Source organism: Phyllostomus hastatus, unplaced genomic scaffold (assembly GCF_019186645.2).
Source record: "Phyllostomus hastatus isolate PE091 unplaced genomic scaffold, TTU_PhHast_1.1 phas_contig_38, whole genome shotgun sequence".
NCBI classification, from domain to species: Eukaryota; Metazoa; Chordata; class Mammalia; order Chiroptera; family Phyllostomidae; genus Phyllostomus; species Phyllostomus hastatus.
In genome coordinates this window covers 28,210,388-28,230,076 of record NW_025333869.1, presented here as the reverse complement: position 1 = coordinate 28,230,076, position 19,689 = coordinate 28,210,388, and the positions used below count along the sequence as shown (strand labels likewise).

Below are 19,689 nucleotides of genomic sequence, written 5' to 3'. Positions count from 1 at the left end.
GAAAGAGTCTACAGGAATTCACAGCAAATGGCCATGATCCTTTTTTGTATCCTGACTCCAAATTCTTTCTCCAGGAATGTACAGCTGGGTCACACTAAGTATATTTGCTTGTACACAACCTTCTGAAGCAGCACAAATTTACCTTTTATAAATGTCGATGGCTACTTTGGCTATTTAATTTTTTTTTAAAGTATATTTTATTGATTATGCTGGTAGAGTTGTCCCAATATTTCCCCCTATGCACTCCTCTGCCCAGTACATTCTTCCCTCTAGCAATCCCCTCACTTAGTTCATGTCCATGGGTCATGCATATAAGTTTGACTTCCCCATTGCCTATATTGTTCTTAACATCACCCTGTCTATTTTGTACCTACCCAGTTATTCTTCTAAATCTCTATACCTTTTCCCACATTCTGCCCCTCCCCCACCTGATAACCCTCCAAATTATTTCCATATCTATGATTCTATCCCTGTTCTAGTTGTTTGCTGAGTTTCTTTTTGTTATTGTTTTTTAGATTCAGTTGTTGATAGTTGTGAGTTTGTTGTCATTTTACTGTTCATAGTTTTGATATTCTTCTTTTTCTTAAATTAGTCCCTTTAACATCTCATATAAGGGCTTGGTGATGATGAACTCCTTTAGCTTTACCTTGTCTGGGAAGCACTTTATCTGTCCTTCAATTCTAAATGATAGCTTTGCTGGATAGAGTAATTGTGGTTATAGGTTCATGCCTTTCATGACTTGGAACACTTCTTTCTAGCCCCTTCTTGCCTACAAAGTTTCATTTGATAAATCAGCTGATAATCTTATAGGAACCCCTTTGGAGGCTACTCTCTGTCTTTCTCTTGTTGCTTTTAAGATTCTCTCTTTATCTTTAACCTTTGGCATTTTAATTATGATGTGTCTTGGTGTGGACCTCTTTGGGACCTAATTTTTTGGGACTCTCTGTGCTTCCTGGACTTGTATGTCTATTTCCTTCACCAAATTAGAGAAGTTCTCTTTCATTACTTTTTCAATAAATATTCAATTTCTTGTTCTTCCTTTTCTCCTTCTGGCATCCCTGTGATTTGGATGTTGGCCCTTTTGGAGATGTCCCAGAGTCTTCTTAAACTCTCTTCATTTTTTTTGAATTCTTATTTCTTCATTTTGTTCTGGTTGATCACTTATTTCTTCCTTATGTTCCAAATTGTTGATCTGAAGCCCAGCTTTCTTCCCTTCACTGTTGGTTTCCTATGTATTTTTTTTTTATTTTCCTTCATACAGCCTTCATTTTTTCCTTTATGCTTTTGCCATATTCAATGAGATCTTTGAACATTCTGACCACCAGTGTTTTTAACTCTGCATTTGATAGGTTGGCTATCTCCTCATCCCTTAGTTCTTTTTCTGGGGTTTTGTTCTGTTCATTCACTTGGGCCATATTCCTTTGTCTACTCATTTAGCAGCCTCCCTGTGTCTTTGTACTAGGTAGAGCTGCTTTGATTCCCTGCCTTAGTGTACCAGTTACATTGTGTGGGGCAGAGCCTTGGGTATTTGTCAGCACAGGGCAACCTGCTTCAAGGCTTTGTGGCTCCATGTGGGTAGGGGTCAAAGAGGGGCCAATGCTGCTGCTGGCTGACTTCTAGGGGCTTTCCTGGAACTCTCCCCTTTTCCAGTTACTTCATTCACCTCCCATATGTGACTGGTGGCCCTCCAGCTGCTGCCTTGGTTGTGGTTCCCAAAGTAGGTGGGTTTGCTACTTCCCGGGCTCTCCTGAGAAACTGGCAGTTTCTTCCAGTGCCCTAACCCCCACTGGGTTAATAGCCAGAAGTTATGCAACTTTATTTGTCTTGAGCTTGGAATCCTGGGCTTTGCTGTCTGGCCTGGAGCTGGTATTGCTCATTCACAAGGTGTCCCTGATTTTTATCCACCACATGAATGTGGGACTGCCCATTCTGCCTGCAGCTCCGCCTCACCACCCCTGGCTTGCCAACACCACACCATGTCCTCCCTGCCTGGATTCCCTGCTTCTGCCCCCTGTAACCCATCTGAATGAATATAGCTTCTTTAAATCCTTGGTTGTCAGACTTCGGTACAGTTCTGGATATTTTTCTGGGTGATTTTCTGGCAGCTCTGGGTGTTTTTAGTTTTTAAGTTAGTTGTGTTCCTTCTTATGGTTGTGCAATGAGGCGAAATGTGTCTACCTGTGCCTCCATCTTGACCAGAAACCTGTTAGATTTTTCTATTGCTACTTCTGGACCTATGCCTTCAAGTAGTGTGCTGAGGAAATAAATTAGTTATAAGGACAAATATGTTTATCTTAAATAACAGTGCAATTCTTTAAAATATTATAAGTAATTATACAGGGTAGGACCAAAGTAGGTTTACAGTTGTGAGTACATGAAACAGTTTACTTTGTTATTTATTAATTATTGTGTTATTTTCCATGTGAACAACTGTTGCGCGTGGGTCACCGGCTAGCAGTGACCACGGCACACTGTGGATGGCTCGACAATAAACACGCGAGAAATAACAACACATGCACAGAGACAAACCAGTTTCTGTGGGGAAGTAGGGACAGAATGGCCACCCCCCCTAGTGGGGAGCGCGCCGATCCACCGTCCATACCTGCTTTTATTAGGCTCATTTTTGCATAATAACTCAGGTAATGTACAATACTCATTAGGGGAAGTAAGGAATATAGGAAACAAAGAACTCTGCCGGTCTATTGAGTTGGGGGTCAAAGAGCTGTAAGGCTGAGGAACAAACTAGCTTCCTCCTAAGACCCTCCTCATTCAACTGAGAGCATTCTTGAACAAAGAAGGTTTCACAGTAATTTACATGTTCTTTCTTAGGCCTGATCACCCCGGGAAATCCGCACTTCCCAGTACCGAGCTGTACTTCCCCGTCATTGTTTCAGGCTTAGGTGGAGCGCGGGAACTAAGGCCACTGAGAGATAAGGAGATTTTCTTCTGGACGCTGAGAACTCAGACTTTGTCAAAGCCGAGGAGTGAGGGTCCATCACCCCCTTTTGCTGCAGCCCCCCAAGTCCTTCTTTTGGGGCGCCTCCCAAAGTGATCGTGCCTGGCTTGGGTTGTTCCCCCCGTGGGGAATCTTACCCGTCTTTGGCTAACCGACCAAGCTTTTGGGGTTCAGCAGCAGAAACAGCATTACTGCCAGGAAGATAAGCTTTTGTCTCCTTGCTGGCTTACAGTTCCAAGGGCGTTCCCTTAGCCTTAGCCTAGGCGGGGGTCTCAGCTTCTAATACCAGTCAGGGCGGTTCCCAACAAACAACCATAAACCTACTTTGGCCCCACCGTGTTATATATAATTATAATGTAAAGTATTATGTAAATATTTTAAAATACTACATTATTTAGGGGCTTTTTATTCTTCCTTTTGGGAATATCCAGATACCTTCTTCATTCATTCATCCAGGAAATATTAAGTGAAAATTATGAGCTGTGTACTGTTATAGGCACTAAGATTAAAGGAGTGAACAAGAAGAATCCCCTGCCTTCATGGAGCTTAGAATCTAGAAAGGAGTACAAATAATAAAACAAGAAAATCACAAATAATTGCATAATTATGATTGTGACAAATGTTTTAAATGAAGGGCATCTAGCTAACTGACCAAACCTTATAGGTACATTAGGGAAGGTTCCCCAAAAAGTGGTATTTACGCTAAGACATAAAAGATGACTAGGAGTTAGCCCAGCATAGTAGAGTGTGGGGAAAAGTGTTGCAACATGAGGGAACAGCAAATTGGAAGTCCTTGAGGTAGGCAGCAACACAATTGTTGGGTTAAAGAAACTGAAGAAAGTGCTATCACCAGAACACGAAGAGTGAAGAGGAAATGGTTTGAGATAAGTTTAGAGATGGAACAGAAGCTAGATTTTGGGAAACTCCTAGAACGTGCTACTGAAAGTAGGTCCCTGAATCAGCAGTGTGAGCATCACCCTGGACCTTGGTGGATATGCAAATTCACAGGTTCCACCTTGGACCTACTGATTCAGGATCTGTAGGGATGAGGCCCATACATCTATATTTTAACAAACGGCTCTTTATTTCTGTGCTGAGCATTTTTGCATTTCTTCAAAGATATCCTGACCTGGAAGTACTTCCCCAAGGGGACCTCACACCTGCTGGGTTCCTTGACCCAGATGTTGTAATCTCCAGTTAACATTTTAGCACCTGCTCCGCAGTCCTTCCTCCAACTGAACACCCCTCACAGACTCTTTTGCAGTCACTTCACTGCAGCACATGGTGCTTTGAGGAAGGATCTGTTTTGAGATGAAAAACCAGGCTAGTTTATGTCCCTAAACAATATTGATACAGAAGTATTTACAGGCAAAATGACAAAAATCCTGGATTTACATTAAAATAATCCAAGGTGGGGAAAAGTGGAGAATATAAAAGAAACATTGTCATTTGTTGAAGCTAAATAATGTGTGCATGGGGTTTATTATGCCAGCTTCTCTACTTTGTGTATGTTTGAAAGTTTCTATAATAAAACTTTTAAAAATTATATTAACAAGTTTTATATGTTTTAAAATGTCATATTCAGTGGAATTATAATGTATATATTCTTCTACTACTTGAATTTTTCCCCTAAAATATATATCCATGTTTCGCATATAACTCTAATTCACCCATTTTCATTACCATATAGTATTTAACTGCAAGGCCAGAAAATATTGATGTGCATTTGTGTTGCTTCCAGTTTTTTTCTAATATGAACAATATTATTTAAAAACATTCTACATTTTCCTGTTGCATGAACATGTGTGTCTAGGCATGAAATTATAGGCAGAGCATGTACAATTTCAACATTATAGTAATGTGAGCATATTTTTCAAAAGAGTTGTTTCAGTTAACATTCCCACCAACATTGTATATGAGTTCTGGTTGTTCTATGTGGGGGAGCTTTGCCCACAGAGCCCCCCCATCCACTGTGGATGAGAATAAGCCTACCAAGACATGCCTGGGGAGGAAAGGTGGCCAAACTCTCAAAGGAAAAGGGCCAGGAGTCTTTTCCTCAATGGGCTTTTATTAGGTTCAGTTTGCACAGGAATACAGGTAAAGCTCATCAATCACTGTCAGGCAGTAAGGATCAAACAATAGATAACATACGAAGAACTATGAGGGTTTATTCTGAGTCAAGGTCAGTTAGCTGAAGGGCTATAAAACTTTAGGGAACAAACTCATTTTATGCTTGGACCCTTATCAGAAAACTGAGGACATTCTAGCAAGGCAGGTTTCACAGGATTGTATGCATTCTTTCTTAGGCCTGGTCTCCCCAGGGAACTGCCTGTTCCTACCCAGGATTGCACTGCCCTCCGTCATTGTTTTAGGCTTAAACCAGGCAGGGGAAGTAAGGCAGCCAAGAGATTAGGAGACTTCTTGCAGACAGAATGAGGATTCAGACTATGTCAAAGCTGAGGGGGGAGGGTCCATCACCCCCTTTTTCTATAGCCCCCCAAGTTCTTCCCTGGGAGCCCCTTCATGACCATACCTGTCTTAGGTCATCCCTCACTTGAGGAATCTTACCGGTCATTGGCTAACTGGTCATCCGCCCAGGGCCAGGCAGGGTGAAGTAAAGGGGGCAGACACAGCGCCCCTGCCAGGAAGATAAGCTTTGTCTCCTTAGTGGCTTATGGTCCCAAGGTCTCTCACTCAGCCTTAGCCATGGGGATTACAGCTTCTGAAACCAAGAAGGGCAGTTCCCAACAGTTCTATATTGTTGCCAGTACAGACATTGTAAGACTTAAAAATGTTTGTTTATCTGATGGGTATAAAGTGTTATCTTGTTATGATTTTAATTTTCATTTCTGTAGTTACTAACAAGTTGAGAGTTTTTAAAAATACATTTATTGGCTATTCAGGGTTCATTTTTCTATGAAGAGTCTGTTTATATTTTTTACTCACTTTTCTGTCAGTTTGTTTCTTTTTTTTCTTATTTATTTGTAAGACTTCTAAAAATATGATTAGGATTCCAATCATATGACATATGTGTTGTGAAAATATCCTCTCCCTCTTTGATTTGTCTTTTTATAGTTTCTATGATATCTTTTGATAGTTGGCTTTTCTTAACTTTAGTGTCAAATTAATTAATTTTTCATGGTTTTGATTTTTATAGTTTGTGTCTTAGGGAATATTTTTCTACCATCAAAGTAATAAAGATATTCTTGTATATTGTCTTCTAAAAGTTTTATAGTTTTGCCTTTCACATTTAAGCTTTTAAAAAAAAATTTAACCACTTTTTTTATTGTATTTTTTTCCCTTACCATTTTCTGGGAGGGGAGTATAAACAGACTAAAGTTTTACTTTATTTAAAATTGATTTTTGTGTAAGGTGTGAAGCAGGGAACCCATTTCAATTTTTTTTAGACTGGATAACTAACTGTTCTAGTTCACTGGAAAGTACATAATTTCCCCAGTGATCTGTAATGCCAGCTTTATCATAATTCAAAACTGTAAATGTGTAGGTCTAGTTCTGGGCTCTTTATTCTTTTCCTTGGCTCATTGACCTCATTACAATAGATTTTTTATAGTTTTTTATTTCTACTCTTTTCCTTTTAAGGATTTGGGGCTCTTCTTGGCTTTTTTATTGTAAATTTAATTTCAAAATTTAAATTATATTTTAATTATATTTTAAAATTTTAAAGTAAAGATCTCTGTCATTTTTGTTTTTACTTTTTTTTGCAATTTAATTTTTAATGTATTGAATCTACCAGAGAGCTTCAGAAATATGCTTAACATAATTTAGGATATAAAAGCAGTTTTTCGGGTTTGATTATTTTTAAATAAAAAATTCCTTTGGTTTTTTTTTTCTTTTTGTTCTGCTTGTCTTTTTCCTCTGCGATATAAATTTTAGAATCATCTTGTCAAATTCCACAAAATTTTTTAAAAATCTGTTAAGATTTTTCAAAACTGCACAGAAATGGTAGGTTGATTTACAGAGAATTTGACATCTTTAAAATATTGAGGCTTATCCCTGGCCAGGTAGCTCAGTTGGTTCAAGTGTTGTCCCAACGCACTGAAGTTGTGAGTTTGATCCCTGGTCAGGGCACACACAAGAAGCAACCAATGAATGCATAAATAAGTGGAACAACAAATCAATGTTTCTCTCTCTCTCAAAAATCAATAAATAAATATTTTAAATAAACTGATAAAATTAAATATTGAGTCCTTATATTCAAAATCTTGGCATATTTCTCCACCTGTTTAGGTATTGTTTAAGTCTTTCTATTAAGATTTGTAATTTTTACTTTGAGTCTTATAAATCCTTAGTTAGATTTATTCATAGGTTTCTCATTTTATGCTATTATAAATACCTTTAAAAAATCACATTCTATATTTGTTATGTATGCAATACAATTTTCCTTTGTATATTTGCTTTCTAACCAACCACCTTGCTACAATGAGAATTTGCCTATAAATTTTTTTGGGGGGGATGTCTTCTTCCTTTCTAATCCTGTGCCTTATATGTCATTTTCCTTGTTAAGCTGGCTAAGCCTTCTAGGACAATGTTGAATAGAAGTGGTGATACTAGGTACTACAGTCTTGTTCATGATATTAAAGTAATTACTTCCATTTTTTACCATTATGTAGCATTTTGTTATAATTTCCTTTTGTTTAGGAATATTAAGATTTTCTACAAATTAATGGATGTTGAATTTTTCTTGAGATTATTTTATTAATTTCCCCCCTTAATTTTGTTGTATGGTAAAGAACATTGATTTTATAATGTTAAACAAAACTTGAATTCTTGAGACAAACAAATGCAACATAATGAAAGAGACTCCAGATTGAACAAATAGAAGAATTTATTCTGAAAGTTTAACAGCAAAATGAAGAAAGGAAGAAATGTACTTTAAATATGTCATTGGAAGGAACCAAGTACACTGCATTAATAACAAAACTAGAAAATTTAATACATTCACTTGTTTACTCATTTATTCAATAATTATTTATTCAGTACTCACTATGCATCAGGAACTATTCCAAGACTTGGGATTTGTCAGTAAATAGAACAAAATTTCCTGACAAATTTTATTCTAGATGAGGTGAAGGACAATAGATAATAAATTTGATAAAGGAGTAAATTACATAGTAATTTAATAATAAGTACTATGAGAGAAAAAAGGTAAGAACTATACAAGGAGAAAGTAAAAATTTCTAGTCATCCTTGCTCAAAGTAATTAGTCCTTTAAAAATTATTTTAGGAATTATTCTCATCTTCACATCCTCCAATTTGCTGTCTAAAATAGACTATGTGTTAAGGGGTAATCTTAATGATTTTATATTATCCAACTATGTATTTATGCTTTTCTTAAGTTACCAAGAAGTTACCCTGGAAGAACTCAAATTTAATAACAGTTAAAGCATAGACAAATCCTCCCCATTGTACCCCTATATTCCTTTCAGTGGAATATAGGCATTAGATATAAAAATGTTTGTTAACTCAGTAACAGTCAAAAAGGACATACAAAACACTGAGTTGTGTTATGAAATCCAATATAACTTTGAGTCCTGTTAGAAAACATTTAATATTATCATTTTGTCCAATATATTCCAGTTGACTCAGTATTCGAAGAGTCAGTTTGGTCAAAGAGACAGCTGAAGACGTCAATAAGTAAATATACTACCTTTTAGCTCTTTCTGGCTTTACACTCTTCATTTAAGATAAGGCTTGTTAGACAAAGATGGCTATAGACAATCAAAGAAAGAGCTTTTCTAGACCTCAAGCCTTTTTGAAAAATGAAAACAAAACAGACTTTAGGCTATAATAATCCTAATTTAAATTCATTAGGATTTAAAAGGGTGTATACAACACCCATGTTGTATACATGGGTGTGACATGTATACAACAAACATTTTTTAAAGCAGCTAGGATGCCCTACCTGGCTAAGAGACAGATAAACAAGTGGTAAGCAAAACAAATGTGATACTGTATTTTTCCATGTGTAATGCACACCCATGTTTTGTGTGCAATATACACAGGATTATTATACCCATTATTATACTCATGGTATGTAATCATTATACCAATGTGTATTATAATACACACTCTTGTTTTTACCCTCAAAAAATTGGGCAAAACGTAGGCATTATCCACAGTAAAATATGGTAATCTCTGCCCTGTAGTCTGTATCATCCAGTAAAGGAGAGGGATATGTATATAAAATAAATATATAATATATATGTATATAAAATAAATATATAAATATAAAAATAAATATAAATATAATTATATAAGTGATATATAGGTGCTGTGATGGAAATGAACATGGTATTAGGAGAGGGAACAATAAGAGGTAGGACAGAGTACTGGAAGGGCTGGAACAGAGCTAAAGAAAGGCTCTGAGTAATCCTTCTTTTAATGAGCATTATTACTGGTGAGTCAGAATAACACGTTCAAATTACATTTAGAAGTTGTTAATGTGCTAAAGCAATGAGTCATAATATTTATATAAGCCATATTTTAGATAAAAGAGTCACCTAACAGCAGAATGATGATATAGGACCCAAAAGTCCAGTTAAAAATGAAAATGGTGTCTCTTCCGTGTCTTCATTCTCAGGCTTGTGGCTAGCCAAGTTAGCAGATCTGGTGATCTCTCCTCAGTGCATTCAAGGTGGGTCATACTTTATTATCCGGACTTGCCCCATTTCCCCAGATCACTGACTCATTTCTGCTCGGCCATGAATCACTCTTCTTCTATAACCGTCCTGAGAATTTGGCATTCTAAAACATGCAGCTGGGCCAGGGCATTTCTATGAAAGCATTCCCTAACATGGATAGACATTTGAAGAGAGTAGTTTTCCTCCTTACCCTCAAAAGTCTTCAGGGTTGCTGGGTAAATTTGAATACCTTTTCAGAAGGCAGCTTGCTTGCTACATTATTTCTGAGTGGGTCATGGTATTAAAGTCAGAGTGATGGCTACTGATTGTCCTTTGGAGTTGGCTGAAGCCATCCTGGCCATCGGAGTAAGGACAAAAAAGCTTCTTACAGAGAGTTTGGGCATTTGAATTATTCCACTTATTGCCTTCTGGCTGTCCAGTTGCTCATAGATATTTCCATTCTCATTTTGGTAAGGAAGAGAAACATTATCTAAAGAAATGAGATAATCTTATAATATTTATGTAAGGGAAGGTATTTATTTGTTTTGAAATATTTATATTTGCTGTATCAAATTAATACAGGTACATTGCACAGAAGGTCAAATAATAAAGAACAGACCAATTTCAACTCTTTCTGCAGTGTTCTATTTATTTACCTCTTGATTTGTAAATAATATGCCAGTGGTTCTCAAACTTTTCTTCTCAAGATCCCTTTGCAGTCTTAAAAGTCATTGAGACTCAAAAGAGAGGTTTTACTTATGGGGGTTATATCTATATGGTAATTTTCACATTAGAAATTAAAACTAAGAAATGTTTTACTTATTTACTTATCCATATTTAAATAATAGTAAACATGCTAACAAATCATTTTATTTAAAAAACTATTTTCAAAAATTTCGTGAGAAGAGTGCCATTGTTTTACATTTTTTGCAAATCTCTTTAATGTCTGTCTTCACTGAAGACAGCTGGATTATCCTATTTGCTTCTGCATTCAGTTTGTTATAATATGCTGTGTGGGTTGAACTAAATTTTTAAAATCCAGCCTTATATAGATATGTATTTGAGAAAAAGAAGACTATTTTAATAACATTTTCAGATAATGCTGCTATTGTTGTTTGATACTACTTTCAAATTCAACTAGCTCCAGTTTCTTTAAGGTTAGCAGCAATGTGAAATCTGAAACTATACCAATGAATTTTATACTCTGCTATAGTAAAACCCTTTAACTTTGGGTAACATCATCTATTGTGGTCATTTGGAAAATGAGTAATGCAGATCTTCCAAATGTTGACATATTTTATTACATGACATTTTTTAAAATCACTTTTGTTACTTTCATTGATTCATCATTGATTTCACTAAAAGTCTTTAAGCATTAGGAAGCCCTACACTTACTGTGGGGGATCCAGGTTTTCCAAAACTCTTATTTTTCCCTGAAAGCTCGAATATTTTCAATGACAACAAATGTTATCAGTTATTTTTACTTGAAATGACAGGCACACTTTCTTCTTTTTGAGGAAATGACTATCGAATAGCCAAGTCAGAATAACCATAATCCATCAGTTGCTCATCAGCGCCTAGTTCGACTAAAAAAAAAAATCACACCATCCGTTTTCATATCCAGTAGAAATGACTTGTGCTACTTCCCATTTCACCACCCAGAATGTTAGAAAGACGTGCACTCAAGGTTGAGATTTTTTTAGGTAATGATTTTTCTGCTTCATCAAGGATATGTTTAAGTAAAACTGGATTTAAAAAAAAAAAAACTGAGTGTGGTAGTGAAGAACACAATGACCACTAGTCAATTTAGATAGTACCTTAATCTGTGCTGCTAAAGCACCAGCAATTTTACCCACTGTGACTTTCGCACCATTAGTGTAAATGTCAACATGTGAAAAGACAAATGTCTTAGTATTGTATGAAAATAGTTTTGCCTTCACAGAACATGAACTACACTTTGAGAACCAGGGTAATGTTTATGCCATTTTTGCTTGCTGTGCTGATATTAGCTGTTTTCTATTGACTTCCTGTTTCAGAAGATGGGGGTTTAGCACCCCTTCACTAAACCAGCACCTCCGTTGTTCCTCTCTGCATCACCTCAATGTAATCCCAGCACACTTTTCTTTAAAAGAAGATTTAAGAGACAGACTCATACATAGAGAGCAGGATGGCAGCTAAGGCGGGAGCAGGGGGTGGAGGGATTGAAGAAAAAAGGAAAAAGGACTCATGGACACGGACAACATGTGGTGTTTGTGGAGCTGGGGGAGAAGGGGGGTATAAGGGGACTAAATGGTAATGAAAAAATACAGTAAAAAAAGATTTAATGTTTACCTTTTTTGTTACTGTGTAAGTGTTATTCACTGCCAAGCCCAGTAGGATAAAATGAATGTTTCCTTGCTGGTACAACTTTTTACTTTGACCTGAAGTTGTTTACTATCTTGTTTTTTATGTGCTTAGCTCTGTGGTCCCATCACAAATTTGTCTCCAGTATCCAATACATTTGTAAACCATCTCCTAAATACTCTGTTCCAAAGTCATCAGGCCCATTTGTTTTTCCCTAGAGAAATCCCTCCTGAAGCCTTGTTTTCAAGGTGGAGCAGCTGCTCATGCAGGCAGCAACTCAGCCTTCATTCTGGGGCATCCCGGAACTGAAGAGAGGGTGCCGACCTGCTGTGGGGATCTAAATGCTCATTTCCCAAACCTGAAATAAGTTACGCTATTTTAAGTTCCATGTCTCCTCCCTCATTGTTAGTGTGTTTCCACATCCCCAAACTTGTGTCTCCAGATCCCGAAACTTGCTGGGGTTCTGATGTACAAACTAGTTTCTTTATCATTGACATCTCTAAATAGGCACTTGGTTTTCAGATTTTTCAACTCCCACATTTTTTATACAATGCTCTCTATACACACTATTCTGCACCTTACTGTTAAAATTTTAACTCTATCTTGACTTTCTTTCTATATCCATACATAGTGATCTCATCCTCTTTTTAGACTGCATAGTTCTATATGGCTGTACCAGTACCCAGTGATGGACACTTTGGTTGTTTCCAATCATTTGCTATTTAAATGAGTAACCTGTACATTTGTCATTTTGTATGTATGCAAGTGTATCTGTATGATAGATTCCCACAAGTCAGATCGTTGAGTCAAAGGACAGATGCATCTGTAATTTTGGCACTTGTTGCCGTATGCCTTTCTTAGGAGGTGTACCATTTTACATTTCTACCAGCAGTGTAACAGAATGGTCAAACTTTCACACTTTTGCCAATCTATTATATGAGAAATGGTATTTCCCTGTAATTTTAGTATTGCTTCCTCTTATTATGCCCCTCCACATATTAAACTTTATTTTATGTATTATTCTGTATAAACTTTTGGTCAAAAATTATGTTATAATAAAAACTTTTGTCTTTATGTATGAAGAATTAAAATAAAATACCATAACCTAAAGACATATACTTAGGTTATTTTTACAGTTGGGCCACTCCTGTGTGACTATGATGCACTCTCCTTACTTTGATGACTCAACTAACTAACAAAATGTTTTTATTTAGCTACATCAGATGAAATTTTGTAGTAGGGAATGGGCACACTCAACTTCATGAACCTTTAATACTCCTTAGATTCCTCTTCAAATAAACTGAACATGTACTTACTTATAGAAAGCTATAAGTCTTTTTAGGAGAAACCAATTTCCACATTAAAAATCCTGCTCTTTGTAGTTGGCTGTATTTGCCTTCTCATCCATCTTCTCACAGTTGTATGATTCTTAACAGAAGTCACTTTCTAATTTTCTGAGTAAAGGGTCAATGTGCTTAGAATACTGCCAGGTGTTCTCATTGTTACAATTAAATTATACTACAGTAATGCATTATTTCATGTTCTCACTCTAAGTTTGTCACAGTTCTCTTCTTTAGGAACATCTGGAGCCATCTGTGTTATTAATTCTCACATTTCAGTTGTGTCCAATATCTCCTTCCTTACAGGTGGTATTGTGAAGGCAAGGAGCTTGAAAATTCCCCAGACATTCATATTGTCCAGGCGGGAAATCTGCACTCACTGACCATTGCTGAAGCCTTTGAAGAGGATACAGGACGATATTCCTGCTTTGCTTCTAACATCTATGGGACAGATTCAACCTCTGCTGAGATTTATATAGAAGGTAAAGCAAAATACTCTTGGAACATGGCACTTGTTAGTAAGACATATAGTTATAATAAATAAATATTTATTGAGGGCTTACTTTACCACACGCACTTCTAGGCAGTGGGGATAACAAAAGTGAACCAAGTAGACAAAAATTCTTAGGTTCATGGAAAGATGGAATTTATAGTGTAATGTAGAGACATAAAATAAATGAGGTCGATAAATAAGATACATGACATGATAGGTATATGAAATGGTTCAGATTACCAATTCCAATGTGTGTGTGTGTTGGGGGCAGGGAGGGGGATTGCTTTCCATATCAACAAGCAATTCTCCAAGACACCATTTAGGTATCCTACAATTTATCTCACCATCTACCTGGAGATGGTGTCAGATCTAATAGGTTAAGGGTTCTATCCTATGAGATTGCTCCCACCTCACTTCAGATGTCTATCACAAATAATAGGTCCCCAGGTTACCCACAGTTTCTATCTGGCTTGGCTACAAATTAGAGGTTCCCATGACCCCCTACTCAGTTTTGATTAATTTGCTAGAGTGGGTCACAAAACTCAGAAAAAAACTTAACCAGTTTATAAAATTATATGATAAAGTATACAGATGGATAAAGTATACAGATGAGTAGATAAAGAAGATGAGCTCTGGAAGGGTCCAGAGTGTAGGAACTTCTGTCCTTGTGGAACTGGGGAGTGTCACCCTCAGGGTGTGGATGTGTTTGCCAACCTGAAAGCTCTCCAAACCCCCATACTATTGAGATTTTTGTTGGGAACCACCCTGTCTGGTTTCAGAAGCTGTAATCCCACCCCATGGCTAAGGCTGAGTGAGCAACCTTAGGACCATAAGCCACTAAGGAGACAAAGCTTATCTCCCTGGCAGGGGTGCTGCTTCTGCCTCTTTTACTTCACCCTGCCTGGCCCCCAATGCTTGATCAGTTAGCCAATGACAGGTAAGATTCCTCAAGGGAGGGATGATCTAAGACAGGCACAATCATGGGGGCCCCCAGGGAAGGACTTGGGGGCTATAGAAAAAGGGGTGAAGGACCCTCACCCCTTGGCATTGACATAGCCTGAGTTCTCATTCTGTCTGCAAGAAGTCTCCTAATCTCTTGGCTGCCTTACTTCCCCTGCCTGACTTAAGCCTGAAACAATGCCTTAAGCCTGAAACAATACCAGTGGTGGGTACAGCCCTATGCTGGAAAGGGTGGGTTCCCTAGGGCTATCAGACCTAAGACAGAATACGCAAAATCCTGTGAAGCCTACTTTGCTAATACCCTCAATTTATATAATAAAGGACCAAGCAGGAAGTGAGTTTGTTCCCCAAAGTTTTATGGCCCTGTAGCTATCTGACCCTGACTCAAAATAGGCCCTCAGAGTTCTTTGAATGTTATCTATTATTTAATCATTTCTGCCTGACAATGATTGATGAGCTTTATTCCCATGCAAATTGAACCCAATAAAACCTGTCAAGGCAAGGGTCGGGAAGCTTTCCTCTTGAAAGAATGGCCGCACCATCCCTTTTCCCCACAGCACTTGGTAGTCCATGTGAATTTGTCTCGTATCTCATCCATAACACCACAGACACTTGTGGGCCGGTGTTCACATCAGATTTTAAGGAGGCTTCCTCATATATGCATGATCAATTATTTATTCCATTTCATGCCCCTCTTTACTCCTTAGGGAATTGGAGATGGGGCTGAAAATTCCAAGCTTCTAATCATGGCTCAGTCTTTCTGGTGATCAGCCCCCATCCAGGAACCAGAGAAGAGCCCACCCAGTTATCTTATTAGGACAAAATATGCACCTAGCACCCTTATCACTTAGGACTTCATATGAGTTTTAGGAGCCCTGTATTAGGAATGCGGTCAAAGACAAATTAGAAAAAGAGATGCTCTAAAGGGCTCATCACTTAGGAAATTTTAAGGGTTTTAGGGGTTCTGTGCCAGGAGCCAGGGGGAGTGACCAATATATATTTTATTCTCTTGATAGATAGATAGATATAGATATCTATTTATTTGTATATAAATGAGAAAAATATATATATTATTCTCATTATATATATAATATATATACACATACACTATGGAAGGAATATGCATAGAAAGGAAGAAAAGGGGATAGGAAGTATGGATGTGTGTGTGTGTGTAGGCTGCAATTCTAGATAGAGTGATCAAGGAAGACCTTACTAACTAGGCGACATGTAGGTGAAGACCTGGGGGAAAGGAAGCAATGAGCCATAAGGATATTCAAGGGAAAAGAACTCTAGGCAGAGAAATAAGCAAGTGCAGTGGTCCTGAGGTAGGAGTGTGCCTGTCTTACAGAGATGAGTCAATGTGGCCAGGGTGGAGGAAACAAGGAAGAAAGGATCAGTTAGGTCAAAAGTTCAAGATGGGCTCAAGATGGGAGGAGGAAGGTGAGCAGATTATATAGGTCTTCAAAAGTCATTTGCAAGGACTTTGACTAGTACTCTGAGGGAGATGGGAAGCTATAGAGAATTCTGAACAGAGATGTGACATGATCTGACATAGCTTTTAACAGGGTCACTCTGGCTCCTGGGTGAGAATATACCACAGGGCTTCAAGGGTAAAAGAAGGGAGACCATTAGGCAGCCTTGGAAAGGATTGATATCAGCACCAAATTTATATGACTAATTTTAGGGAATAAATCAATTTATGTTCCTTATATATCTATGATAAGGGGGTTTTCTTGCATTTATCTCATCCACTGGGTTTTTCTGAGAACCATTCTTCAGCACTTTTATCAGCTATAATACCTTATGTATGCCTTGGTTTCAGCACTTAAATATTGTAGTATTATGGTATAAGTGCCCATTTACAAACTAGATTGTAAGGCTGGTACTGTCTCATTCTTCTGTGTCTCCAACATAGTGCCAAGTACGTAGTGGGTATCTGATAAACATTTATTGAATAGATGTGTGAATAAAGATACTAATAATGAATAATAAATGAATAGAATTGTATTGTATGTATTCATTCTCAAATTTTTGGAGTACAATAAATGCCCCCAGATTTAGCTCTGTTAAATCTTTCTGGAATTCACTATATTAAGAAGTAAATCCAGGATCAAAGCTCTACTCAAGAGTGCTGAGATTGGATCGCTGATTTTTTTAAATTTGTGGCAACAGAGCTTCAAACACCCCACTCCTAAGATGAAATGTGACTGTTAATATTAGGACTGGAAGGAAGAGCATCCACCTACACCTACAATGTTTGGAATCCAACATACGCATAATCCCTTCTTCTATTTAATCTGTGTGGGTCAGGAGCAAGAGAATTGATGGACACCATATTAATGTCTTCAAAGAGTATTTTGTTAGTCCGAAGGCATCAGCAAGTGTTTTATATACAAGAACATTTGGAATTTGGACCAGTTAATTGGAACTCTATCACTAATTAGCCATGTGACCTTGAGCAAGTCCTTCATCTCCTTAGGGTCTCTTTCCTTATATGTAAAAGTGACTGTTAGTATAGGGAATCACTGAGTTCATTTCTAGGTCTGAAATTCTATAGGTCTTCAAATGCCTTGGAACCAGTTTAAAAATTAGCATAAAAGTTTCATGTCTTGTTTTTCTATTTCCAGGGGCTTCTTCTTCTGACTCAGAAGGGGACCCTAACAAGGAAGAAATGAATCGGTAATTCTAATTTTGCTTAAGTCTTGCCTAGCAGATTAATTTTAACATTTCTAATATTTTAAAAATGAGGTATAACCAATGAAATATTATCATACCTATATCTACAGAGTGAAAAAAACAGTGGTTCAAAAAATTCATGTTTTTTGACTAAATAACACTATTCACAAGAACACAAAAGCTGGTGATACTAAATTATATATGTGAGTGACCTAGGCAAGTCCACCTTTTTGTGGAACAATTGTACCGAGTACTAAACTGTTATTTTCACCTATTCATTACTTTCCACAAATATTGATTAAGTACCTACTCTATCCCACACACTTCACAAGATGCAATGGGCACTAAGAAAAATCAGATACTTCCTGCCTTCCCATTTACAGTCTAGTAGAATGAAATACATAGCAAATATAGCAAGAAATATATATCAAGCATATAGATAGTAAGAGTAATAAAGTATAATAGACAATTATGTGCAAGGTGCAAAAGACTTGGTATAAAAAACTCAATTGGTTGAGGAGGGAAAGAGAGATCAGGAAAGGTGATACATAGTTGGTGGCCTTCAGCAGAAGCTTGAAAGAACAGTCAGTGGACACCCCCAAACAAGAGAGAGAAGGTCATTGTGGCCGAGCATGCTGTGGAGAGAAGGCATGAGAACTGGAAACAGAATAGCCATTCCTTGAGACCACCTGAAACAAGCAGCAATATTTGGAAGACTGGTTAGAGAGTTGTTGGCTGTGTTTGCATGTTCTGTCCTCCCTTACAGGGAGTAATCACTCTTTAAGGGCAGAAATTATATCTTATTCTTCAAAATCCTTTTTGTAGGCCTACCTTGAAATGACAATTTGCTTTTTGCTTTTGTCCAGATATGAAAATTGATAGCCAGAGTAGATGATTTCTCCCTTCAACTCACTTCCTTATTCTCATGGCTTCAATTCAGTTTCTCCTTTTTTCCTGCCTCTTTATTGCCAGTCACCTCCTTACAGGTACCCCAGCCTTTTTCTTTTTTATAATTTCCAAATACAACCAGTTATTCTCTAAAAAATAATTCTGATCCAATCATTTTCTTGACTTAAAAAACTATCTACAGGAAAATAAAATACAAAACAAACATTTTTTTAAAATCTTAACATGGCACACAAAGCCTTATTCAGTAGAGTATCAACCAGGCCTTCTTGCCCTCTCCTCCCCACTCCCCTACCTCAAGCTCTACACACTGTTACCATATCACTCACACAATGTACAGTTAATCCCTGCCCCCTTCTTCAAGCTGTGCACTTTGCTAGGAATGTCCTATCTCCTTCTCTGCCTAGTCTTCAAAACCCAGTCTATAATAAACTTCTCTTCCATTGCACATTTATGCCTCCTTCCTCAAGGCTTTCATAATATAGTTATAAGCCTAATGTGTATTAATTTTGATACACATCCTTAAATAAACAAGAAAAATTTCATTTGTTTACTTTCTTTATATCTACTTGTGATAGGTAGGATTTAGCTTCAGATATGTGTAATAGACTCTCAAAATAATGACTTAAATAAGACAGATATTTATTTCTCATTTGCATAAAAAATATGGATTTAGCTGCTAAACCCACTTCACAGTCCACTGAGTTCCAGTCTGCTTTCAGCTTTCTCCTTCATCTAATTCTAAGGTGTGGCCTCTCATCTTCTAAGTCTAAAACTGGAAGAAATGAGAGCATGCCCTGCCCTTCTTTTAAGGTCATTTCTCTTACATCACATACATCACTATTCCTCATATTTCATAACCAGAAAGTAGTCACGTGGGCACACTACCTTCAGTGAAGGTTGGGAAATGAGGTCTTCATTTAGAGTAGCCATGTAAAAAAGTCAGGGTTTCCATTATTGTAGAAAAAGAAAATAGGTGCTTTGGGAACACTGATAGCCTCTGTATCATGACATAATTCTGCTTCTGAGGCCCCAACTTACCTGGCTAGGAAAATATTTAATCAGTCATTATTGGATGTCCCCTTCCTCCTCCATGATTGTGAAAAGATCCTTGGGCTATAGATATGGATATGGATACAAATAGTGTTTGATGTTAAACACTGCTCTATGCATCCAACATGAATTACCTTCTTTAACCCTCACAAAAACCCTATGAGGTAAAAAAATTATTTTCCCATTTGAGAAACAAGGAAGCTGAGGCAGACAGAGGTAACATCTAAACAAAAAGGGCCCAGACTAGCATGGTTCAGTGGGTTGGGCATCATCCCCCAAACTGAAAGGTCACCAGTTCAATTCCCAGTCAGAGCACATGCT

The 19,689-nt window shown here is 37.3% G+C and overlaps 1 protein-coding gene across 3 annotated transcripts in view; it reads left to right on the top strand.

The window, feature by feature from the left end:
• Positions 1-19,689, top strand: part of MYPN (myopalladin) — a 113,265-nt gene that overhangs the window by 39,329 nt on the left and 54,247 nt on the right. For 2 of the 3 annotated variants that reach the window (XM_045841936.1, XM_045841935.1), the window contains exons 3-5: positions 9,558-9,611; positions 13,587-13,762; positions 17,361-17,412. In XM_045841936.1, coding sequence (XP_045697892.1) covers positions 9,558-9,611; positions 13,587-13,762; positions 17,361-17,412 — 282 coding nt within the window. The remainder of the gene's footprint in view (positions 1-9,557; positions 9,612-13,586; positions 13,763-17,360; positions 17,413-19,689) is intronic. The other variant, XM_045841938.1, reaches the window with a different exon arrangement.